General features: G+C 52.2%; 5 protein-coding genes across 5 annotated transcripts; 2 read left to right on the plus strand and 3 right to left on the minus strand.

The window, feature by feature from the left end:
* Positions 1 to 3,904: 3,904 nt before the first annotated feature.
* Positions 3,905 to 6,408, minus strand: MYCGRDRAFT_54172 (Endopolyphosphatase, Ppn1p-related protein; the record flags this gene model as incomplete). Its single annotated transcript, XM_003856962.1, has 2 exons — positions 3,905 to 5,805; positions 5,864 to 6,408. Coding segments are annotated over 2 exons (2,070 nt in total), but the record flags the coding sequence as incomplete, so codon positions are not given.
* Positions 6,409 to 7,180: 772 nt separating this feature from the next.
* On the minus strand, positions 7,181 to 8,796 carry MYCGRDRAFT_67239 (uncharacterized protein; the record flags this gene model as incomplete). Its single annotated transcript, XM_003856961.1, has 5 exons — positions 7,181 to 7,662; positions 7,730 to 8,462; positions 8,520 to 8,611; positions 8,670 to 8,690; positions 8,745 to 8,796. 5 exons carry the CDS (start codon positions 8,773 to 8,775, stop codon positions 7,181 to 7,183), a joined length of 1,359 nt encoding a protein of 452 aa, XP_003857009.1.
* A 272-nt stretch (positions 8,797 to 9,068) lies between these two features.
* MYCGRDRAFT_107646 (uncharacterized protein) lies at positions 9,069 to 18,765 on the plus strand (the record flags this gene model as incomplete). Its single annotated transcript, XM_003856626.1, has 12 exons — positions 9,069 to 9,247; positions 9,342 to 10,381; positions 10,803 to 10,822; positions 11,403 to 12,163; positions 12,336 to 13,397; positions 13,494 to 15,181; positions 15,305 to 15,735; positions 15,996 to 17,138; positions 17,226 to 17,703; positions 17,826 to 17,979; positions 18,175 to 18,226; positions 18,281 to 18,765. 12 exons carry the CDS (start codon positions 9,140 to 9,142, stop codon positions 18,763 to 18,765), a joined length of 7,422 nt encoding a protein of 2,473 aa, XP_003856674.1.
* An 846-nt stretch (positions 18,766 to 19,611) lies between these two features.
* On the plus strand, positions 19,612 to 23,166 carry MYCGRDRAFT_90030 (uncharacterized protein; the record flags this gene model as incomplete). Its single annotated transcript, XM_003856627.1, has 1 exon — positions 19,612 to 23,166. The coding sequence occupies one exon, from the start codon at positions 19,612 to 19,614 to the stop codon at positions 23,164 to 23,166; it is 3,555 nt and encodes a 1,184-aa protein (XP_003856675.1).
* Positions 23,167 to 23,985: 819 nt separating this feature from the next.
* MYCGRDRAFT_33485 (mannan polymerase complex subunit MNN9) lies at positions 23,986 to 25,228 on the minus strand (the record flags this gene model as incomplete). Its single annotated transcript, XM_003856960.1, has 3 exons — positions 23,986 to 24,006; positions 24,062 to 24,255; positions 24,310 to 25,228. The coding sequence occupies 3 exons, from the start codon at positions 25,226 to 25,228 to the stop codon at positions 23,986 to 23,988; spliced, it is 1,134 nt and encodes a 377-aa protein (XP_003857008.1).
* Positions 25,229 to 25,574: the final 346 nt, after the last annotated feature.

Genomic DNA, 25,574 nt, shown 5'->3' on the forward strand with positions numbered 1-25,574 from the left:
GTTTTTTTATATTAAACCGTAGATAGTACTACATACGCCTATATATGCCTTTTAATAGTCCGGTGTCGTTATTAATGCGCGGTATAGAGGTAAACATTTAAAAATACTACCGCCGCTAGTCGGAGTTAAATCCGACGCTAGCGTACAATCCCTACCTCTCTATCTCGGCGTTATTTAGAAATGTTTTATAGACGATACTACGACGAATATACTATCGATTTCTACGATTTCGAGTTCTATACTAAATTCGGCGCGCAAGCTCTTATATAAAAAAAGAACGAGTGTCGTACGGGTAGTAGCTGTCGAGTAACAATTATAGAAGATTTCTACGAAGCGACGACGCTAGAGTTCTTAGAATTCGAGGATCCTTAAACTTTTAGTAGCTTCGAAAATCTGTACTAAAATTACACGCTTAATTGTTACGTAACGACTACGCGGTTAAACAGAGTAATTGTTTTTTTAAATAGTAGCTTATTAGCCGTTCTAAAAGATGCGCTATTTAATGCTATTAATTAACCTATGCTTTAGTGCGCGAATCGTGTACAAAGAGGTAATCGGGTGTATCCGGCGCTAGTAAATTTCTCCGCGGGGGTAAGATTCTAGGGCTTTAGCCTTACGTTTATAACGGTTCGCAAATTCTTAAAATTACTACTATTACTTTAACTAACATTATCGTAACAACTAAGATATATAAAAAAATAGGTAAGTATATAGGGCTCTAAGAGGGGATTGCGGGCTTTCGAATAAGCCTACGATAATAGGAATCGGTCCGTAGGTTAAAAAGTTGTAGCCTTATATAGCTACTTAAGAACATAGTAAGCTTTAAAGAGCTTTATATAGTCGATTTTTACGCTCTACTACTTATATGCTAGCCTTATAAACTCCTTAAACTCCGACTACTAGTCCTTACCGAGCCTACATTTAGGCATTATATGCTAGTGCTTACGAATCTAGTGCTTTAGAAGGTAGAAGGTCTTCTTAATAGGGTTGTAGTCCGGTAAATAGGGTAGAAGGAACATAAGCCTTACGCCCTGTTCGTTATAGAGCTGCTTAATAATAAGACGGTCGTAAGTTAAGCAGTTATCTATAATAATAACTAAGCGAGGGCCTAGAAACAGTGTGCAACGAGGCAGCACTTCTACTTATATTTATAAGATAAAATCCTCGCTCTTAACACTACCCTCCTTAATAAGCACACTAGGTAGATAGCTATTAATAGTATAGGCTAGAAGAATACTATATCTCTGTACGTAGTAGAGGTATTATTAATCTTTTGCTAGAAACCCCTTTAGCGCCTAACCTCTTCTTCTTAATGCTAGTTTATTACTCGTATATGTTTTATCGACATATACTAGCTAATTAGCCCTTAGCTCTTACACCTACGCCTTAAAGATAGCCCTTACGACGTTGTCTTGTTAAGTAGTAGTCCTTACGACTAGCTTATTAGTAAAGTCCTTACTATATAGACACACGTTAATCGTGTTTATATAGATAGCTAGTAAGAAACGCTCTAGTAGCAGCTCTTATAACTCCTTATACTAGTAGGTAGAGCGTTAAGTAAGGATATCTAGAAGGAAGTCTCGATAGTAAGGCTAAATTAACTATAGCCTACCTCCTTTATAAGGGAAGATAGTTCTAGTATCTCTAAATCGCTTAATCCGGACGTATATAGCGGTGCGAGAGCCCCTACTATCGTTTAGAAGGAGGTCGACGGTGTCTTATATAGTCTAACCGTATATAAGGCAATGCTTAATAAGGCTCTTATCTTGCCTACTTAGCTGAGTTATCTAAGGAGGTAGTAAGGTCGATAGCGGCGGAACGCGTTAGCGGATTTCGATAATTTCTAGTTTAGGTAATTCGGTGCGATAAGGGCTTTCGAATAAGGTGCTACCGATAATAAACGAACATATATTAGTAATGTAGTTATTAAGAAGCTGTATAGGGTAATCTCTTAGAGGTAGGTAGAATTAGAGTTTGTGGAGTCTTGGCAATCCCGTCCCTTTATAGAGTGAGAATAGGCGTCCTAAAGCCTCCTAGAGCTACCTAATATACTAAAAATCTAAGCCTTTAAGCAAAATAGAAGAAAAGTTATATACTAATATAGTAACTAAGAAAGGCCGCTCTCCTAAAAGATCTCGGTAGCCTTTTCGACCCCCCCTAACTATCCCGGCTATATAGTACGTATGCCGGTTAGTTCTAGCTAGGGGTAAGGCGCGGAGCGTTCAACTATATTTCCCAGGGCATCATCTACGACATCTGGGGAGCGGGGACACGACCCGCTGACGAGGACGCACCGCATCATCGCATCCATGCGCCCATCATCGCTATCAACAGCGAAGCCTTCACGTACTGGCCGAGTAATTTCGAGCTGGTCGAGTCGCTGGTCAAGGAAGCTCAGAGCGCACCACATCGATGTCCCGCCTGGCTACTCACGCTCCGCGGCACAGTCCACGTCTCACAGTCCGACTTCTCCCTCCTCTACCCGAACGTCTGTTCCTTCTTCTTGAAAATGGTCGCCAATCCGAGGCGAGCGCTGGATTTGAACATCAACGCCAGTCTCGAGTTCCTTAGCCACATCCTCCCCACCGAGCTCGCACAAGTCAACCGCGCGTACAAGAACGAGAACCTCCTCGAAGCGAACCTCAGTCCTCTCGAACGAATCCCATCCGCGTTCATGCATCGGCCGAAGAAGGAAAAGTACATCGCCGCGAAACTCCAGATTAAGCATGAGTGGCTGTACCGCCTCTCGCCGCAGATGTTTCGCTCGCTGAAGCGGCGTGATGCTAAGCGAAAAGGTCATGGTCCGGAAGCTGGCGATGAAGTATGGCTGCATATGAAGCCTGATTGGCAGACGATTGAGGACTACCTCGGCCGCTTTCCCGACATGAGCGCGGAAGCAAAAGAGGAAATCCGAGAAAAGTTCCCCGAGTCACACGAGGAAGCAGAAGTCGACGATCCCGTACAACCAGCAAAACCTCCCAGCGGGCACGATGCAGCTTTCACGCAGGAGGGCAAGGAAGAGAAGCCAAGTTGAAAGCCCCTTCAATCCAAATCCATCGGATCACCCGCTTCAACCTCAACCTCACCCACAACCCCACTTCCACCACCCCCATCCTTCCCAAAAACCTCATCCTCATCATCCACATCCATCGGATCCCAATTCCCATCCCTCTCCTCCGGACTCACGAGCGTCGCCTTCCAACACCTCTCCAACACCTCATTACTCTCATCCCAAGGACACCATTCCCTCAACACCTTCCACACCTCCCCCGCCGTCCTCCGTCTCGCCTCCCACTTCTCGACGCCCTCATCCCTCCACAACGCATCGTAGTTTGTGTAATGATGCCGCACGTGCGCGACAACCATGGACGTGTAGCGCCGGGAATTGTTGAATTTTGAGTCGGAGAGGTTGTAGGTGAAGGATTTGGCGATGATGGTGTCGAGGAGGGGTTCGAGGGCGGATGGAGGGAGGCGGGGGAAGAGGTCGAGGAGGGGCCCGCGGTTCCATTCGCGTTTGCGGTGGTAGAGCTCTGTTGGGGTGAGGTTGGAGAGGTCCGGGAGTGGCGAGACGGGAATACCCATGAGATGCGCTGGGTGGATCGATGATACTGCGAGTCTGCGGGCGGAAATTGATGTTTTTTTGGGATATCGATGTTGTGGAGGAGAAGGTTGCGTTGGAAGCTGAGATGCGAGGTGAAGTGCAGGTGTCGAAGCGGGCCGGGGTCTGGTCCGGCTTCCTCGTTGGCTTGGCAAGATCATCGTCGACGGGTGCAGAAGTGATCGAACAAAGTGTGAATGCTGGTCGACTCGTAGGTATCTGACTGCGCTATGCTGATGATTCAAAATGCTACCACTCAGGTCAAAGGTATCCAACGCCGGCTTCCGCGATCTATCGTCCAAATTCCTCCTCAATCTCCTCCCTCTCCATCGTAGCCACATACGCCCGGTGAATAAACGTAAACCACGCCTCATTCTCCTTTTCATGATCATGCTTCTTCTTCTTGTGTTTCTTGCCGTGCTTCCCCTTCTTCTTCTTGTGTTTCTTGTGTTTCTTGCCACCGCTACTTGACTCTTCGCTGTCGTTGTCAAGCTCATCATCACCCTCGTCCTCGCCTTCAGCCTCATCATCATCGCGAACATCCAACTTCGGTTCCGCCGAAGCGTCGATATCTTCCTCGGGAACAAAATCCCCAATCCTCCTCGCCAGATCGAGCAGATTGCCCATCGTCAAATCCTCCAACCGATACACATCGTCATCCCTCGTGTCGTAAAATTCCTCATATCCAAACGCCCTCGGATCCGGTTCATGCCTGGGTTTCTTGCCTTTGTGTTTGCCTTCGTGCCACTTCTCTGCCTCCACAGCGTCCTCATCGGTGTGATTCGAGAAGTCGTTATTGATAAACGTCAAATTCGCAAAGTATTGCGTATACCGGATCAAACTGAGCGGCTGCATCAGATACGCCGGTCCCGGGCCCGCATCCTCGTCCGGTCCATCGGGAACGACGAACTTGTATTTCTTCTTCTTGTGTTTCTTCTTCCTCTCGATTTCCACGTCGCTGGTGTCGTACTCAAAGGGTGCAGGTGCAGGGATGGCGGCCATGGTGTTCAACGTGTCCAGACCGGTGGTGTTGTACTCGAAAACCCGCATCGTGGGGAAAAGGTTCGGCACGACACTGGCGGAGACAAAAGAAGCGGAAAAGCGTTCGGCGTAGGGGCCGCCGATTTTTTTGATGTATTTCTTCTCGGCGCGGCGGAATTCCTTTTTTGCTTTCTTTTTCTTGCCGAAGAGGGTGTCGAGGAAATCGGAGGACTTGGACTTCGTGGGAGGGGATGGGAGGGAGGACCACTGATCGCGGAGCTGGATGAAGTAATCCGTCTTCACCAGGGGTGAGACCTCGTCGCTGTCGTCCTGGGCTCTCGCCTCCGCAGCCTTCATTCTCCCCTTCTTCGTATCCTTCTTCAGTTCCTTAAAGTCCTGTAACATGAAATGATCATAATTGAAATGCCCATAGTGACTGCTCACAATGACATCTCTGAACTGCCGTGTCCACAGAGTATACTTCTGCCAACACGTCTCGTCCCAGCTCGTCTTGGCTTCCTGTCTGACCGGTGGCACATGTCCGATGAGAATCGCTTTCATCCCGCGATCTCGCATGAACTGCAGTTGGATCCGCAACCACTCCATCTGTTGATATCCCGGCTCGGAACGCACGGAACAGCCGTCTGCGGCGGCATTAGACTCGAAGAAGTAAAGCGTATTGAGGCTGAAGACCGCCAGGCGATGCGGGATGACTTCGACGTAGAACCATCCTCCTTGCTGAAAGGAGTGGGCCTGAGATTCCGGGATGAATTGACGCCAAAGACTGGAGTACTCGCGTGTCCAACGGTTAGGACCTTTGGAGAGGATATTGTGGGGGAGAATATCGTTGTTTCCTAGGTTTGGGACGATAGGGATTATAAAGTCGTTGTTAGGATTCCGGTCCTCATCACCGTCGTTGTTGTGTTTGCCGAAGACTTCTGCCATCTTCTGGACCATGAATGTGTTCAGACCGAGGACTTGAGAGGCAGTTCGAGGGAGGGCATCGTCATTGTCGTGCCGGGCGGAGTCGCCGGTCCAGATCACGAAGTCGATCTTGTCTTTGAACTCCTTTGCGACCCATTCCATCGTTTTGTTGACCAGCGCGATGGGACTGTCGCATTCGGAGGTCTCGGCGCCGTAAATTCCTGCTGGGCCGTGGCCACGGTGGCAGGCGGAGTCGGAGTCGGTGGAGGAGTAGATCTGATAGAAGCGGTCGGGATGGAAGTCTGTCGTTGTCTTGTCAGTGATGGTCTAGCAGAGTCTTGTCCATAATGTTGTCGCAACCTGTTATTTGTAGAAACCTCCCATGCAGCGGTCGTTTCTTCTCCACCTCGTACTGTTGTCCAGTCGTGCTGCCTTCTGATAGATGTTGCACCAGCGGATACTGGACGGGTGGAGCAGCCCAAGTCTGCGCGACCAGCACCGCAGTGACAGCTCCCGTGAGACCTCGCATCTTCGTGTATCTCTGCCAGTCTCCTCCTGAGTGGAGTTGCTGTTCTTGATCTCCTCTTCTCGTCACTCCAGCATTCCCGGCTTCTGTGTCCTCCCTCCTGCTCTGATAGCAATACCACTCGCACCCTCAGCTCTTCTTCGTCGTCCGCTCCAAACGAATATCGTGTTCTCTTCTCGTCCAACCAAAAAATGTCCACAACTATTCCCTGCAATCTACGTCGCGCAGGTACAAGGCGCAAAAGCGTGGGGTGAGCGTCGTCGAGATCCAAGCGGAGTCAATTCCGGTCGGTGAGATGTTCCAAGTGTCCCGTCTTCTTCGTCCAAGCAAATAAGGTAAGTATACACAACACGATGTCGAAGGAGATTGGTACAAGTTAACATTCACTTGACCTCGAGAACATCATGAAGAACCAAGTCTCCCGTGTCCACCCTCCACCTTGATGTCCGTCGCAGCCATCTCTCCAAGTCTCCACTCCTCCACACTTCCTCCGACAAAACCGCGATGAAATCCAGCCAATTGCGAGCTTCAAATCTGGCACATGTGAAAGCGACGCAACGAGAGGGGACTCTCCACTTCTTCCAGCGTGACCATATACTGCAGTACACCATCTTTCTCATATTCCTTGGGGCATTTCGTACGCCGGTGTCAGGTGTCAGGTGCCAGAGCTTATCGGCGGTGAGACGGAGAAGTGGTGCGAAGACCGTCGCGTGAGTACCTTGAAGGGTGGGCAAAAGGGTGGTCGAAGTGCTCGATTTGGCATGACAGCAGAGCCACGCCTGCAAAAGTGGTCGCATGCTTGATCTTGCTTTGTGGGTGTACCTTGGAGTTGAGACGGCGAGGCTTTGGCGACTTCGATTCATGCGTTTCCTCGGAGAAGGCTTTTGGTAAATGACCGACTTGTTGCAGCTATAGTGCTACCAGTCATCCATATAGCGATCTAGCAAGGAGATTGCTGCAACAACTCAGAAGCTTCGCCTCAAGCGCCAGGCACAGAATCGTGTCACCATGGAATACCTCATTCATTTGTCAAAAGCACAACTTTTATGCTCCCTCGAAATCTACTTGTATTCCAAGCCGCGAATACACAAGCATCCTGTGTTTTTGCTACTCCACGCGGCCCATCACACCTGATCTCCACTCACCTGTCCTCAAATCTTACTCCCCTTATCATCACCCTCCTCCAACTCACAAAACGCCTTGAACAACACCAACCCCTCCTTCCCCTTCCCTTCAACCACCACCTCCGCCGTAGCACCCACAAAGAAAACATACCCCTCCTTAATCTCCTCCTCCTTCGGTCCCACCTTGATCGTGCCACTCCCCGCCGTACAGATAACCACACTCGGCCCTTCAATGCCTTCAAACGTCGCTCTCGCTCCCTCGCCCTTGAGTTCCAGCCGTACAACGCTGAACTCCTCGATGGGAGGGTCGTAGAGTAAGGCGGAGGAATTGGCCGTGTAGGCGGCGGAGTTGAGTGTGACGTACGGGTAGGGAGAGGGCGACATCTTTTGCTCGGAAATGGGCGCGTAGGAGTAGGTTAGGGAGGAGGTGAGGGTTGGGATGTCTTTGAATTTGGGGGTGAAGCCGGCGCGGATGACGTTGTCGGAGGAGGCCATGCATTCGATGATGTCTGTTGAGGAAAGGAAGGTCAGCTTGATGAAGGCTTCGAGAGAAGAGGCATGTTTTTGGTGACTCACCGCCGGAGAGGTAGGCGTGGATATCATCCGCCTTTAAGAACATCGCTTCGCCGACTTGCAGTTTCACGTAGTTCAGGAAGAAAGACACGAATAGACCGATGTCGTTGGGAAATTGTCCGTCCAGACGAACCATCAAATCAGCCAGTTCCTGGCCATCGTTGGAGGGACCGCCTGAACCGGCGAATTTCGCGCCTTCATCTTTGGCTTGCTGAATAAGTTTTGGAGCAGCGGAGGAGATGGCGTCTGGCTTGGCGTTCATCAAGTTGGTGAAAGCGGTTTGCAGGGCTTTCTTGTTCTCTTTGGTCTTGGAGTCATCTGCGGTCGTTTCCTGGCCTTTGATCGTCTTTTCGAATGAGCTGGAGGCTTCCTCGCCGACGAGTTCCCTCAGCGAAGGAATGGTCTGAAGGAAGTGCGCGATTTCATTCAACGGACGGAAACCGCAAAGTCCGTCAAAGTCGGTCACGGCAATGGTCATCTCCGGCTTGTGGTTGTCGTCGGGGTAGTGCTTGGGGTCCGAGGCGTGGAGTTTCTCGGCGAGGGACTTGTTTGGATGAGCTTGGATGGAGAGCGCTTTGTTGATGGAGAGAACTTTGAAGAGGAAGGGGAGCTTCTGTGCGTAGCGGGAGGCAATGGCCGGGGAGAGGAGGGCTTGGTTGTCTTGGACGAGGTCGAGGAGAGTGCGGCCAGTGGCGAGATCTTTGGAAGGGTTGGAGGGGTGAGTACCCATCCAGAGCTGGGAGGGGGACAGTCACTATTGGTACGGTAAAGCGAGAAGTTGTGCTTGACATACCTCAGCATATGGCTTGTCGTCTTGGATGCTAAAGTCATCGGAGGGAGTGGCGGCAGCGAAGCGAGCTGCGGCAGAGTCTTTGCCCACCTTGCCTTAGGGAAATTGTGTCAATGGGGCATGTTGTTGTATTTTCATAGATGATCAGCATACCCCATTCGTAGCTGTTGCAGCCTGTATCATGTCAGTATATGCTCTTGAACTGCCCCTCGGAATCTTCCCACTCACCGCATTGAAGTCTGAGAAGTGGCACCTGCATATTGGAAATCCTTGTCGATTGGACGAGCTGTGTCTGGAGTTCTTTGGATTCAACAAGGCACTTCTATGGAAAAGGAGTGATGTTGGTTAAAGATCTGGACAAATGTTCCTCGCCGATCTCTTCCGCCGTCTCCTGCCCCCAGCCGGAGCATCACACCGCTGCCCCGCGCCTCCCCGGATTGGACGCGTCTTCGCGGGCCAGCCCGTCTTCGTATCCACTATAAAGACATCACTTCTCTTGAAGTCCATCGACAAACAATATACAACTTTTGACATCACGCGCTGGACGGAATCTTACATTCTGTTGCACTGGTCGTTGACATGAAACGATAGCGAAGACCAGTTCCCTGCAAACTCCCACAACAATGTCGGGCCGCAGTAGAGGCCGACAAAATCCCAACCAGGATGCGGATGAGGAGAGGAGACTATGGAAGGAGATTGACGACAAAGCAAAAGGTGTCGATGCATTGGTGGTATGTATAGTGCACGGAGCGGGGTTTTGGGCGCATCTGTTCATGTCCAACCAGGCCAGACACATTTCATTTCATCCCCTAACACGTCTGCCAGTCCCGATCCAACGAAATCGGCGAGGAAATCGTTCAAGTCGAACTCCAACAAGCCGAACACCTCAACAACAACAAGCTCAGCGACGCCAGTCTCGACGAACGACTCGAAAAGCTCTACCGAGAAAATGTCAAGCTCTCGGAAGAAGTCAACCACATCATCGAAGGCAAATCCAATGAGATGAATCTCCTTGATAGCATCAATATCCTCGCTGGTCTACGAGAAGCCTCAGAGGAGTCCGCCGCGCAACACCTGAGCGCATCGCATTCCACCACCAGTCGAAATGGTAAACTCTCCCGCGGCGGCCCTAACAAAAAGGGCGCCGCATCAAATCTCAAGTCCTCCGCTGTCTCCACCCCTGCGGCCATCGCAGCATCCACCGAACCCGAACGCACCTCTCCTTCCGCCGCTCCATCTCCACGCATCATCATCGGCGGTCCCGGCCGACTCTCAGCATCAAAAGAGAAACCCTCCCGTTCCGGCAGCATAGCAACCACCACCCGAGAAGCATCGGTCAAAATCGAAGACGGCGCCGAGTCTGTCGCCTCCTCCACCGACACACCCGCCTCCTCCAAAAATCTCTCCATCTCCAGCTCCGCCGCAGCCGCCAACAACGCCCGCGGCGCCCACCGCCTCGTCCTCAAACTCGGCGAAATAGTCTTCTGCCGACACCTCGACGCCAAAGATCCCACGCTCGAAGGCGAGGGTATCCTCTGCCGAGTCACCAACGTCATCGGCGAGGGCAAGCAACGGCGGTATGAAGTCCAAGACGCCGATACATCCGGCGAAGCACCGCCTCCCCAACGCGCTAGTGTCGCTCAGCTTATTGTCATCCCGCATACGAATGTGGGACTAGGGGATTTGCCGAAAGGGAGGAGTGTGATTGCGCAGTACCCGGATACGACGACGTTTTATAAGGCGGAGGTTAACGAGGGGTGGAGGGCGAGGGAGTGTGAGAGTAAGGGCGAGTTTTCGGTGAAATTGAATTTTCAGGAAGATGAGGAGGCGAGGGAGGTGGAGAGGAGGTTTGTGCTTAGCGATCGGTGAGCGAGGGTGAGAAGTGCAGCGATCACGGGAGAAGACGTCCAGAAGGGCACGCTACATGCATCGTGTGATGGTTGAAAGTGTGGCAAAGCATCGGCGGTGCCATAGAAGCTGGATGAGCGAGACCTCCGCACAGTCTGCGGTAGGAAGGGAAGAAATTGAAGCTATGGGCACAAGAACAAGCAAAAGCGAATCAGAGGTGAGGTCGAAATGCCATTCGCAAAGCTGATTGCTCAATTTCGCAGTTCTCTCGTCTCTCGTTCTATTTGAGTGCATAGCTCGTTCGTCGCTCAAATCTTCAGCAAAAACTTTGGACACCGGACTTTAATGGATGTGCAGAGCCTTCGAGCAGTCCAAGGAAGTTAAGGCAAGGCCGCAGAGTTGATCATATGGCTGACTGTACTCACTTTCATTGTTCAGCAACCATGGTCTCTTCCGAGGTAAGGTTGAGGTCGCATTGTGAAGCTGAGCGCTCACTACACAGTCCACCACGCATACCTGATGTCAATGTGTGGGCATCACTGCGAAATCTGCTCAATCAATCCGTGCCTTCCTTCGCCGAGCTAGCTGCTGCCTTCCAGATGGAGCGATGATTAACGAGCAGAAAGCGCCATACGGCAAATTGCAGCAAGTGCCGTTGTCGGGTCGCCCAAGTCGCACTCACCTGCAGGAATGTTTCAAGGTTGCGATGCAACATTGAGCATCTCGCCATATTTCCTTATTCGCCGAGCAGCTTACCGCCGCAGCTTTCACCCTCAGCACGATTTACTGCTTACATCGAATTTCGAGCAATAGCAACTTTACGGGAATCATACATCGGACGGCAAAGCTTCCCCTCGACACAATTTGAGGCCCACCGATGATGAGCAGTTGAACGGCCAGCTTTCCAGGAATCCAGTACACGACAGGAGATACCATCATCGCTTTGAAAGTTACAATTTGGACCTAGCAGTATCTCAACGCCAACGATGAACCACGATACGGGCCAGTCGAGCTCTCGCAGACACGATTCGCTACCAGACCCGAACGACGGAGTGGACACAGCCAAGATCGACCGCGACGATAGCGAGAACGAAGTAGATGCGGACAAGCAAGGCGGATCCAGAAAAGGTGCCGCTCTGCCTGCAAACCCCCGCGAGCTCGATACAAAGGCCTCGGGAAATGCCAGCGCAAAGTCCAAAGGAAAAGAAAGAGCATCGCTCGGTAGCGTGGAAAATATGTCCCACCCACTCGAGGAACAAGAATCAGAACTGAATGCCGACTCCGAATCGACCACCACAGCCATCCAGGAAGACAACGACAACCAAACTTTCTCGTCCAACGCTGTGACCGACTCTCCATCCCCGCGATCTTCTTCACCAGAATCAGCCATCCTGTCGAAACTCCGTTTGGCAATGTGGAATCGCCATCTGGTATCTCCTAAGTCCAGATCCACGCCCTCCAACATTGACAACTTCGTCTTTCCCAATCCAGAGGACAAGGAAGAATTCTTTGCTCTTCTTGATGAAACCTATGGGACCTGGAGCTTAGCGGACAAGAGGAGGAAGTTGATGGATATCTGGGCCGAGGACGAAGAGCGACGGAACGAGGAGGAAAAAGAGAGGTCGAGACAAAGTGGAACGTTGGCCGGACTCGGATCTTGGATCTCGGGTCTTACGATTGGCGGATGGACTCTGGGTGCCAGGAAGCGTGAAGAAAGCAGCGCTCGTGAAAAAGATGCTGATCCTCTCATTGAACTGGGGCCGATGAACAGTGGAGCCCTGAACTCCTCAGAACGGCGAGTAAAAAAAGAAAATGCTCCTCCAAGGATGAGGTTACCGGAAAGTTGGCGGTAGGTTTCCTCCTCGCCCAAGCACTGTTCCCCTTGCCTACAGACATGTAAATACTAATAGCCCAACCCTTAGGCCGATCGCTTCCTCGTCCTCCAGCTCTACACGCAGACTCCTTGAACAGCCACCACGAAGAAAGTCCGTGCAATATCACCCCGAGCATGAGATTCGTGAACTCGACCCGGAGTCTGCGACGCTCCCTAATGAAGGGAGTGTACGGGGTGAAGTTGGCACACAAGTCATCTCTGACGAAGCACGGGTCAAGGTTGCAGAAGGTAAGGAAAGGAGGAGAGTGAGGAGCCGCAGACGATCAGAGCAGTGGAGGCTTGAGAGAGAGATTGAGGAGGAGTGGGAGCGGGAGGTGGAGGCGAACACGAAGTTTAGAAAGAGTTATAGGAATGTTCGAATCCCTCGGAGACGGTCGGGAACGAGGAGAGAATACCGCGACGGGGAGGACGAAGAGATTGATTCCGGCAGAGCGCAAGAAACGGAGCATGTCGAGAATACTGGCGTATCACGAGCTCCTGGCGACGTTGTCCACGAAGCATCTGGGTTGGAATACGGCACATACGCGGTAAACGAAATCACCTTCCACACTAGTGTGCCAGAGACACTGCATCCCAGGACGACACTGGCGGAGCTTCTGGACTCCATGCCTGAGACGGGAGCGACGCCGATTAGGGCTCCGCCGATTGTCGAAGATGCGACGAACAATGGGACGATCGTGCGCCGGAGCTTGGGTATCCGAGGATTCTTGGCGCAATTCCTGGATGAAATAGGGAACGAGATCATGCCTGGTCTTGAGGACTCGGATTCTTCAGGGAGTGAGAGCGAGTCTGGCGCTGAGAGTATGCTTGAGACGGAAGACGAACCAGAGAATACCAGGACAACAGCTTCTACGGACGACTTGGAGCACAATGGTATTACAGACGAAGAGGTCATCGATGCCATGCTGCGAGGCTATACCCAGGATCATCGAGAGTCGACCTATGATGGAGGGCCTATACAGAAGCTCGACTCTGCTATCGATCTTCTTGAGAAGGAAAAGGCTGGCCCGGCGCCAAAGCCGATGAAAGCTACGCTACCTACGATTTCGACTGTTCCAAACATCCTGGCAAACTCAATGATGGGAGTGACACAGGATGTCTCACCCGAAACCCCGTCTACGCGAAGACGCCGAAAGAAGGTATCTCGCAGCTCTCCCTCAACCCCCACGCCCTCTCCCTCTAAGACATCGGCACCGCAAGCCGACCTTGATGATCTACCCAGTCCGTCTGTGTAGTGCGCAGGCAGGGGAGACATCGATCATTCGTATTCGCCACCCGCAGAGGGTTCAAGATGTTCGCCGCCGGAACAAAAGCGGAATGTGCCCGAGGAAGAGTTGGATGGAGGACTGGCGGCAACATTGATGTGTTTGGCTGCGAGAGTGGCGGAAGAACCCGATCCTTTGCGCTTTTTGGTTGGATATAAGCCACTTTCAGCAATACGAAACGAACGACAACATGCTGTCGGTTCCGAGTCCGATGCTGCGAGTGCGAGACCTCCCAGCATCGCGACTCCCAGCAAGACATCTTCTCCACCCACCCTGGCGCGATTCCCAATCCCTACTTGCTTTGAGACTTCGCATACAGACCCATATAATCAGGACTTCGACAATGCTCTCGAAGAGTCCTACAATTCTCTCGGACTGCTCTCAATGTTTAGCAACGACCGCCAAACTCCCATCTCGGAACAAGTCCGAACCGCGTTGCGCAGCGTGGACGAAGCAACAAGAGAGAAATACGCTCAGCATATCTGGTCGATGGGCCTACGAAGTCTATGGGCGAAGTTGCGGCAAGATCCTGCAAGCCCGAGAGTGGATGCGCCAGAGTCTGGAGACATTGTCATCACGATCACGGAGGTTGGTGACGACGAAGATCACGACGAGACGTATGAGCCATATCCTACCTTCTCTGTGAAGGGCTTGGGAATTCTGCCTGACCCCAGTGACGATGGCGAGGAGGATGGTGAGGATGAACTTGAGTTGTTAATGGAGGCGGAGAGGATTGCGGAAAGGGCGAGGAGGAGGAGCGATGATGGCAATGGAGGGATGGAGGGCGATGTGGAAAGCGAGGAAGAGAGGCGGAGGAGGTTGCAGAGATCTCCGCGACTTGTACCCAAGGTTCGCATTGGTGGTGTCACTTCGATTTCGGACCCGGCTCCGCAATTGCTCGATTCACCCAGGCGGGGCGAGAATGCAGATGGTGCAGGAATGGATGAAGATGTTGAGAATGAAGAGGAGAGAATGAGAAGGCTGCAGGGGTCCCCACGAGTTATGAGAATGAATAGGCGACCGCAGGTGCCGGATGGAGCGCAAGGCATCAGGCTTGTACAGCGGATGATTGCTGCTGAGAAGGAGGCGGGAATGAAAAGGTTGATGGACTCGATTAGTTTGAGTAAGGATGCTGGAGAAGACGAGGAGGAAGAGGATCTGTATACCTCGTCGCCGTGGAAGACATCTATGGCTGGCTCGGTCGATGGTTCGATGGAAGAAGAGCTGTATACCTCGTCGCCTCGAGAGAAAGCCACTGCCAATGCGAGGCTTGAGGTTGATGAGCTGCAGCTGTTTCCGACTGATCCTTCGGGGGTAAATCCAACAGCAATGGAGAAGGACATGCGTCAAGATTCTGGAGCCGAAAGTTCAGCTTCGAGTCTCATAGACGAGGCAGACAGTGGCTACGAGACGACGAACGCTGGCCAAAGGCCATCAACAGCTCCCTCTGCCCCGATTGCAGTTCCAGCTACGAGTCGCTCAGCCTTCGATCAGACTCCACCCGACGTGGTCCCGCTGTCTCTTACGAAACAGACTTCGGCCACTTCGACCTCCATCCCATCTGCACCGATCCCCATTCCTGTGGGATCAAAGCCAATCCGACCCTCAATCATTATCCCATCAAAACCACCTATCGAGCCGGCTCCACTGTCCGCAACGTCCGTCAACGAAAACAACGATCCCAGTTCTATCAGCCCAAGATCAACATCCAGCTCGACTAGCGCAAGTCGACAGCTTTCTTTCAACCTCGACGGCACGGCTCAAGACTAGAAGCCTCGAAGTCCGAAGTCGCCGGCGAGCATGAGCTATCCAAAGATCGAGTCGTCGTTTGCAGGACGCAATCGAAGTGGTAGTAAAGGTGGAAGTGGGCTCGAGCAGATGAAGAAGTCGCTCCGCATGACTCCAATTGCGGCCAAGGGAGAGAGTGTTGATCAGGCGATCTCGAGGGTCTCGGGGTTGAAGAGACCGGAACGACCGAAGGTTGATGAGTTAGATTTTGAGAGTAAGAGGCCGAAGGAGAAGAAAGAGGTTGGCCCGGTAGTGGTAGCAACCGAACAGCTGGAGAATGTGTCGCCAACGGACACTGCAGTCGGGTCGAAATCAGCCCCTATTCCTACGAGAACCGCATCGTCTTCGAGTCAGATTCCACGACCTGCGACGAGACATCGAAGAAGCGATGCAATCAGTTTGAGCGAGGAGGAGCAGCCACAGTGTACGTAACACGCCTTTTCATGTATGCACTAGCTAAAACTCCATTCACTTTCGCACTTGATCCTGCCCCACATGCGTTACAAACGGCGCTAGCAGGGTCACATGCATTCGAGATCGCACTGCAAGCTCCCTTCACTATCTCTACTGCTCCAGAACGGCTACATTTCCCGCTATCTACTACCGCGTCATCATCTACACAGTACCTTATCGTTTGCTGACTTGTCACTCATCCTACCGACATAGTCAACTTCATCTCCTCAGCAAACGGAGCAGACATGGACAGCACGAGCGAAGTGTCCTCACGAGGCAAAGAACGCGCGGCGACCGAGCAAAGCGCAACTTCCACCCCCACCGAGCGAGATGAGCGCCACGACTCCGGCGACTTTGCAAGTGACCTGACCGCTAGACTCGCCAGCATTCGCACCAAAGGAATCAAGAAAAAACCAGGAGGACCTCTGCCAGCTGGATTAACAACTACAAGGACCGACACCGTGGTTAATAACGACACTGTGCCTCGAAGTCTGCCTTCTGGATGGATCAGGGGTCTCGTCCAAGATGTTGCACAGGAAGAGCAAATACCACCTCGTTCGCCGCGACCGGCGCGGTCGGCTTTATTTGGTCCAAGCTCGCCCACCACAGCGGATATGGAAGCCCTCGGAGCATTCGTTGCATCTAGAGGAAACGTCACGTATAGCTCTAGGCCACCTATACCGCTCGCAGGTCCACGAGAACAACCGCCTTCTAAGAGAAAACGAGTCTCTTTCTCAACGGGCAAAGATGCGAAAGTGCCGCCTGTTCCTCCGGCCGCACACATTGTGCCATCGACACCCAAGCTCTCATCTACAGGTTTCGGCGCTGAGTTTCCAAAGCTGGCTAAACCACCAAGCAATGTCCTCCCTCTCAGCCCTGCTGTTGCTAGCGAGAAACAGGCTGATGACAGCGCCGTCCCTGTGGAAATGAAGAGGACAAGAAGCAAGAGTCGCGGCCGTAAAGAGGAGCGCAAAGAGGAAGAAGTCATGGCCGATCACCCTGTTATTCTTTACTACGCCAACACTCACCGATATGTGTTTCCATCTCTCGACGCATTCTTGGGCGAGCTGGCTCCCGTCGTATTCCCTCAGCCGACGACTGATGTCGCGGAGATCGAGCAGCGTTTGCAGGAGTTTGTGGTTCGCTCGCGAGAGAGCTTGTCGGCACTTGGGGGGCTGCGTCTGACGCCGGCACAGGAGGAGGAGAGGAAGGCTCGTTTGCAGCGGCGGTTGGAAGGGTTGACGGAAGTACAAGCTGTAACAGAGGGGATTCTTGGTGTTGCTCCTGGTGGAAGCAGCGTGCTTCTTACAAAGAAGGGTCAGCAGCAGGGTGGTGAGCTCGTGGCTCAGATGGACGAGGAGAAGCAGCAGCGTGGTATGTTGTTTCCCTGGCTTCTGACATGTGATGGCACGCTAGTCGTGGTCCACAGCTTCCTCTTTCAGTCATACTGACATGTCACAGAACAGCAGAGCAAAGAGCGCTTCCGGGACGAGATCAAGAAAGCGATCATCGAGGAGCAAGGCGACAGATCAGCAGAAAGGGATGAGGAAGTGAAGGAAGAATATCACGACTCCGAAGCACATCTCATCCCGCCCAGCGCATATCGAGACCGAAGCCCCACCAAGATTCCTCAGCCACAGCTGGAGCGCCTCACTTCACGAGCTCCTGCATCAACAACATTGGAAGGCTTCATCCCGACTTCTTCCTTCTACCGCCCTTCTTCTTCTATTTACAACCTCATCCTAGGAATCAAAGACGACAGCAACGATCACAAACCCATCGCGCCCGAGAGTAACGAGACTCCCTCCACGGACAGTGCAAGCTGGGTCGAAGACACTGCTAGTACCGCTTCCAACGACACTGCAGCTGGTCCATCTAGCATCGCCGACGAAGACGCCAAATCCGACGATAGCAACATTGCAAATCCTGCGACCTCTCCGTCCGTTGAGCGCGCCGAAGGCGCCGACCTTGGACTCCGCCCGGAGCGTGGATCTCAGTAAACAACACACCGAGCATGGCCAATCCGAACGGGATCGGTGCGCAAAATGCCGCCATGTACAGTGGGATGAATGGATCAATCATGCCTTCAGCCGGTCACTACAGCGATATGCAGACGTTGATGCAGAATATGGAGAGCTTGAGTGGATGGCTTGAGCAGAATCGGCAGGAGTGGTCACAAGTGCAGGAGGGCATTGCAAGAGTGGAGAGATTACAGGTTGGTACTTCTTTGCATAAGAGCATCTTGTGGATATCATGGTGCAAGAGCATGTTGGAGACTGTGCAAATTGTGGGAGAGGACATGGATCCTTGTCTGTCGCTGCTAGGAGGAGGGAATATTACACCTTCATTATACCTCATCTGTTGTGCATCACTCTGCCTGAGTCTAAGCTTACACTCGACTTCTCCACAGGGAAGACTTACTTCGAACGGATCATTGCCTCAAATCAACGGTGACGCACAAGGTGAGCTCAGCCCTGACATGCCCTATACACGCACCCTCTAACTTTTAGATCCAGCACCACTCGAAGAAGACAACACCACTCCGACAATAACCCAGCTCCAAACCGCACTCTCTCAAACCACAGCCCGCCTGTCCTCCCTCGAACGAGTATACAACGATCAACTCCGCCTACAAACCCTCTACGAAGAGACCTTAACCGACACAACCGAGCGTATACGACAATACTGCTTCGAGCAGCAAACGCATATCATCGCTTTACATCAACACTATACGACCCTGCTCTCACAAGCTCGAAGCGAGTTGGTGGAAGCTCAGGTGACGCATCAAGAGTGGCAGGCGGGATTGCAGAGGGTGAGCGAGGGTGTGAGAACAGCAATGAAAGAGCGGGAGGATGAAGTGGAGCCTTGGAGGAGGAAGGTGGCGGCGTTGAGGGAGGAGAACCGGGTGTTGAGACAGAAGGTCGGGTGGCAGCCGGTGACTGAGGCGGAGGATGAAGAGGATGGGTATGTTGCGGAGGAGAGAAGACCGAGGGTGGAATAAACGCGATGGAGATGGGAATACGGATATGACTTGGAAAGCAGGATACCAACACGGGCATGAATATGGCATTCCAACGGGGGTATGGACTACAGAAGCATCACACGAGGCGCTGCATGGGCTTGACAACAGGCATCGAGGACATGACGACTGCATGATAATGCGAACATCGAGGAGAAATGAACAGTCAGAATCCTTTCAGGCGATCTCACGCCATTTTCCAACCGAGCATACTCCGCAGAGTGCCTAGCACCGTCTAGGGCACAGGGAGAGCAAGGACTGCAGCAAACATGGCAATTTTACTGCAGCGAGGTTTGTATGCTGCATTCACAAATGGAGACGCTAACAATTGGTAGCCTTTGTCCCTGCAAACCTGCAGCCACCACGTCCTGCATTCAAATTTCATGCAGAGCATTTTCGAGCAAGTCCAAGAGCTGAGCAGCAAGTCCCAGAGCTGAGCAGCAAGCATTCTACAATGCATAGCGTTTGGCGTGGCCTTTGTCCCACGGCCTGTCAAGCATATTCGCGCAAGCAACAACCGACTCAGACAATGTCATATCGTGACTGGAACATGCAATCTCCTACCATCTGGTTTGCTAAACTTCCAACGATCCAATCGTCCCATTGTCCAAGCTAGCCAAGCGGATTGCCAACGCAAATCAACACAACAAGACGACCACGATCGATACTTAACCCCATCCGCTCGTCTTCAGCAAGACTATCTCCTCCTCGTCACACAACGCTCTCCGGACATTAACGATCGACAACCATAAATTTCCAATCCCAACCCGAAACAAATCACTCCAGCAACACACTTTCAACCAACACGAACGAACGAACTCAGCAACCATGTCGACCAACGCATGGACTCAACCCAGCCCCTGGACTCGCGCCGACATGATCGCCAACGCTCCGACCTTCACGCCGGTTGGTGCTGGTGCTTTCCCGTGTGCTACTTCGCCGGTCAAGAATGGTGCTGGTCGTGGTTCTGTCGTTGATGGTATGGCTGGTTTGCGCTTTGGTGAGGCGCCGAAGTTTGGAGAGGTGCAGGGTCATGATGGTGGATTTCGTCAGGCTGCCGGTCCAGGAGGAAGAGCTGGGAATGGCGGTGGTCAATACGGTGTAGGGCAGGGAGGAGGATATGGTGGGGGTCTCAACAACTATGGCAGGAATGGTCAAGGAAATGGTCCGCCAGCTAACAGTGGAGGTGATCGCGGTCGTGGTGATCGTGGTGGTCGCGGTGATCGTGGTGGTCGCGGTGATCGTGGTGGTCGCGGTGATCGTGGTGGTCGCGGTGATCGTGGTGGTCGCGGTGATCGTGGTGGTCGCGATGGCGGCCGTCCTCCGAATCCTCAATCCCGGATTTTTACTTTCGCCGACATTCGCACGGAAGGCGAGGCTACAAATGTTCGAGCAGCACTCGAAGCAATTGACAAGCACGCGAAAGAGATTGCGAAGGAGACGCAGACCGACCCTGGCACCATCAGGAAGCAACACGGTCTTCGAGCTGACTTTGCCAAGGAAGGGCGCAAGGGAAAGGTCGCAACGAACTATTTGACTTTCAAGCACTTGCCCAAGAAGATGTTCGTGTATTCGATCTACATGGTTCGACCAAAAGGCTTCTCGGTGAAAAGGCGTGCCGACAGAAAGCTTGTGCTCGACACTCTCCGCTCAGAAATCCCCGAGCTTGCGCGTTCAACTAAATGGGCCACTGACTACACCAACATCTGGAGCACCGAGGATCTTTTCAACAAGACCGACAAGAAAGATCCTGTTTTCTCACTGAATGATCGTGAATACATCAACGAGTGTGGTGTTCGGCTTCCGATCAAACTACTGGAGATTCACTACGTCAACACCATCGACTGCAATGTCGATGTTGCAGATTGTTTCCACGTCGCTGGCGCAGTTGCTGCCACCGACAGTCGTCCAACGCTTCTGATTCGCGGTCTCAATGCATTTCTCACACAAGCTGCCCGAGAGCCACCACACACTTTCACATTCACGAGCGGTAGCAAGGCTTTCGACTCGAGCACTCACAGCGAATTGGAGGGTGGCCTGAGCACATTCCGGGGCTTCTTCCTCTCAGCGCGGCCGGGAACTAATCGGCTGCTTCTGAACGTCAACATTGCCACTTCTGCTTTCTTCCAAGTTCAGACGGTGCAACATCTGCTGCGCCTGAGCAGTCGACTTGACACTCCCAAAAAGCGGCAAGGGCTGCTCAAAGGCCTCAAAGTCGAAATCAATTACAAACCAAGCATTGACTGGGATCACAATGCACAGTTTCGGTTCATTCATGATGTCTCAAGCGATCTCGCGAGGGACATGAGATTGACAGGGCGTGAAACGCTCAACGAATGGTTCACCAACGGCAGGAACAGTGGCGATGCCCTCTATCCGGCGCAGCGACCAGATATTGACCGCAATGCATATTCCATTCTGGTCTCGACGAGCAGCGGAAAACTTGCCACGAAGACTGAGTGGTTCCCTGCCAACATGCTCGACATCGTGGAAAACCAGCGTTTCGGTGGTATGCTCGAGAGTGAGCAGACGAGCGGCATGATCGATGCTGCTCGCAAGATGCCCTTGGAACAAGGCGGTCTTATCCTGCAAGACGGCCTCAATATGTTCGGCCTTCGCAATCAGCAGCCCAACACCGGTCTGGCAGGATTTGGAGGTTTGAAGACGGCTGAGAAACTACTCGAGATCGACGCAACATACCTGAACCCACCCTCCGTCACGTACCTGGACCCAAACACCAATATTCCTAGACCGCGCTCGGTTGAAGCGGCCTCCTGGGATCTGCTCAACGTCAGATTCGTGGTTGCATCCCGTCTGGAAGACCTGTACTGCCTCAATCTCAGCAACTTTTTCGACAACTCCCGCGAAATCGAAAAGATCTTGCTCGAGACCAGGAGTGCTTTAAACCGCCACGGAGTTTTCGGTACACAAGGTCCACCGCCATTCAGATTCGTGGATGTGTCCAGCACATACAACGATTTGCGCCGCTTCGGTCACTCGCCTGATTATGAGAAACTGCTACGATCCGTTCTTGCGCCGCTCACACGCAACAACCGTGTGCCGATTGTATATGTGCTGATCGACAAGAAGAACCAAGACATCTACGCATACATCAAACGAGTCGCTGAGCTCCAACTCGGCATTCAGACCGTGTTCTGCGTTGCCAGCCGCCAGAGATGCGACAAATTCAACGCCCAGAGTGCGTCCAACATTGCTCTCAAATTCAACTTGCGAGGATACGGTATCAATCACACCCTCGGCGAAAAGGACTTTGCTGCTATCCGTGGTCCTAACTGTTCTGTCGACACCATCGTTCTCGGCGCAGACGTCACTCATCCTCCGAACAACGCAAGCCCTGGAACGCCTTCGATTGCAGCGGTCGTCGGCACCGTCGACAAAGACTTCATGCATTTTCCTGGATCCATGCGCCTTCAACGCAGCAAAAAAGAAGAGATTGTGGAGCTTGGTGATATGGTCAAGGAGCGCCTGATCGACTTCTATCACGAGAATGACCATCTACCCAGACGTGTCTTGTTCTATCGTGACGGCGTGAGCGAGTCACAGTACGACAAAATCCGCTCATTTGAGATTCCACAGATTCAAAAAGCCTTCAATTGGGCTGCTGAGTACATCGCATGGGAGGAAAAAGGCTCAGACCTCAGCAAGCCACTGGACAGCAAGCGCGCCCCGTGGCCCACGCCCAAGCCGATGGAGAAGAACCCAAAGTCGAAAGACTTCAACGATATCGTGTTCGACGATGACACTGGGCTCAATACTCCCTTCGACCTGACGTACATCATCGTCGGCAAGCGCCATAACACTCGGTTCTACCCAACAAGAGACGCCGACTGCGTCAGAAAGCGACCAAATTTCCAACGCAAGAGCGAGAATGTTCAGCCAGGTCTCGTTGTCGATCAGGTCATTACCCACCCGTATTCTTCTGATTTCTACCTCCAATCCCACGACGCAATCATCGGTACCGGAAAATCTGCTCACTACTTCGTGCTGCAGAATGGAATGGCCCTCACGACCGCTCAACTGCACTCCACCACCCACGATTTCTGCTACGCCTACGCCCGCGCCACCAAAGGCGTCTCATACTGTGCTCCAGCGTACTACGCTGATCGACTTTGCGACCGGGCCCGGGCCTATTTGCGACACTGGCTGAGACGTCATGACCACGCGGACTATGTGGCACCATTCGAGCGCAAGGGCGAGGACGATCCTCCAGAGACCTTTGAGGAGTACAACGAGCGCGTCAAAGACTATCTTCGCGAGCAGCCCTACTGGAGACCGAGTGTTGGCAGCGGACAGATGAAGTACGGCTTCCCGAGACGCAATCCGTGGAGCGACAATATGGACGATACCATGTTCTACTTGTGAGTGAAGAAAGATGATCGGTTCTGGCAGCTTTTGGATGGTGCTGGTTTGGTATGACTTTGAAGATTTGTCCCGAGTTTTTGCTCCTGTATTTGGCCGCGACGATTTTCTTCTGTTCTTGCTTTTTCTCTGCTTTTGGCATTGGTTCGTTTTGAAGAGTTGGAGTTGCAGTTGGTTCTCGTTCTTGTTTTCTGCTTTTTGTTTTGAGCTTTGACAGGCCAATTCTGGCTGGCTGTCATTTGAAATAGAGATTGATGATAGAAGAGAGCGTGCTTGCGAATTGAAATTGAATGATTGACATTCATCGTTCTCCAAAATCATGTCTTCTCCCGTTCCAGCTTCTTGACACCCTTCTCGTCCCGATAGGTCACCTGCACATATCGGCATGCCGGGATCCACACACGAAGATATCAAGAGATTGGGGACTTGTGGTGTACCCCTTCCTCTTTCCTTCTGTCATTCGACCAGCTCAATATCGATCAAATCAGGAGACAGCTCCCTTGAGGACTTGGCCCGACTGTGATGCCTCCAAGCATATTGAAAAGGAATGTTGCAAAGTGATCACACCTTTGTGCTTCATATACAAGCCACATGTTGAACACATGCGCATACCAGCAGTGCAGCCCTCCACGCTATGTATACAGTCGCAGTGGTTGGACTCTATCGTCGTCTCAATCGCAACCTCAGCCAAACCCGATGTATCCAGTTTCAATCCGTGATATAAATGCTAGTAGTTCAGTGCCCTTCTCAACGCCGCCGCAAATGTGTTTCGCCATTTGTCCATCCGTCCATCCTGCCTTCCGATCCTGGTCGGATCAAGGCCTATTCATTATAGTGGTACACCTGTGATCAGAGTTAGCAAGATCGGAATTCATCCCTTCTTCCACTTGAGACGTACAAGGTAGTTCGGCAAGCCATAACTCTTCCAGCTCAACCTGCGTGCCATCTTTGCGAATCCCTCGGTCTCGATCAGATGGTAGAATGGAAATGGTGGAAACATTGCTCCATCACGATGGACCTCTGCCTTCACCAACAGAGCGGTACCACCGACACCGTCCAGATCCATTAGTCGACGAGGGTCGCCATTCGGTTCTGTTGATTTTGTTAGTCAAAAGTGACTGCGTCGTAAGCGAAGCTGCAACGCACCATGCAAGCGGGCCATCAAATTTCTATACGTGGCCATTTCAGCATATCCTTCCAGCAGCACTTCGTCCGGACCCATTTTGGCCGCCATTTCCTGCGCAGTCGGAGAGTCCTGCCAGCTGTTGTAGTCATACGGCCGAATGTCCATCGCTTCCGTCTCTGTGTTCATGTATCTTTGAAAGCAGTTTGGCACAATGATAGGCTTATCGTGCGACGCGAGATCCTGGATCAAGGTCGGTGGTGTCTCGATAATGTCGCTGTCGAGCCAGAGTACCCACGATGTGGTGGGACCCAATGTTGTGAACAGCAGACTGTTTCTCGCTTTCGACATGGCTGCTCGTCGCTCTTTCTGCGCAGCCATAGCATGACGCTCCGACTCAGATTGCCCGATACGTGGCTCTTCATCCTGACGAAGGATTGTGATGGACGCAAAGCGATTTTTGTTGGTCGGAGCTTGTGTCTTTGCGATCCGCTCTTGCAGCTCTTTGGTCGCCTGGTTCCCTTCTCTTCCTTTCGGTATAATGAAACCCAGCGATATGAGCTCGTGAGGATAGGAGAGCTTGACAAGATTATCCCAATACTCTTGGTAAAATCGCGCGAGAGGTGTGAGAATCAGAACGGCTTCGCGATTGCCGACCGGATCTGAAGTTGTCGTCACATTGTCCATGTGGTAGTGGACGACCGGAGGTGGTGGAGGATGTTCGTTCGGACCTAGTGCGGCGGTCTTGAGAAAGGGTAATGAGGGCGGAGAGAGGGCGTTCGAGGCCGCATCTTTGCTTTTGAGGAATTGTCGTGGCGCTCTCGCTATTGCGGGTATTGCTGTGCTATCGCCGAAGAAGAAGTATAGGAAGAACACGCAGAGGATCGTCGCGAGAATGTAGGTAATGGCATTGTTGCGGCGTAAGGAGCGGGAGACCGCCATGGCGTGCGAAGGACGGATCGCAGAGCTGCGGCATCAGGAGTCAGCGGGTGAGTCTGCAATTGCTGCGCTCAGCCATCACCAAAGTCGCGTAGGGTTCGGTATATTGTCTAAGAGTAAACACACCAGTATCGAGTCGTGCCGTCTCACGGTACCTGTCGATTTTACGCTTTGGACCCTGCCGTGAAGAGGACTCGGCGCATGAGATTCACTTCTTTCGTTGGGCAGTAGAGCTTGTGATATTGTCATTGAGCAGCAGAGCGTTGATCGAAGACGGTGAGGTCTGTCTGAGCCATGGATATCGCGGAGAGGATTTCTTGTTCGTCAAGTCTTCCTTACGAGGTGTCGT

The sequence above is a fragment of the Zymoseptoria tritici genome, chromosome 1, assembly GCF_000219625.1.
Source record: "Zymoseptoria tritici IPO323 chromosome 1, whole genome shotgun sequence".
NCBI lineage: Eukaryota > Fungi > Ascomycota > Dothideomycetes > Mycosphaerellales > Mycosphaerellaceae > Zymoseptoria > Zymoseptoria tritici.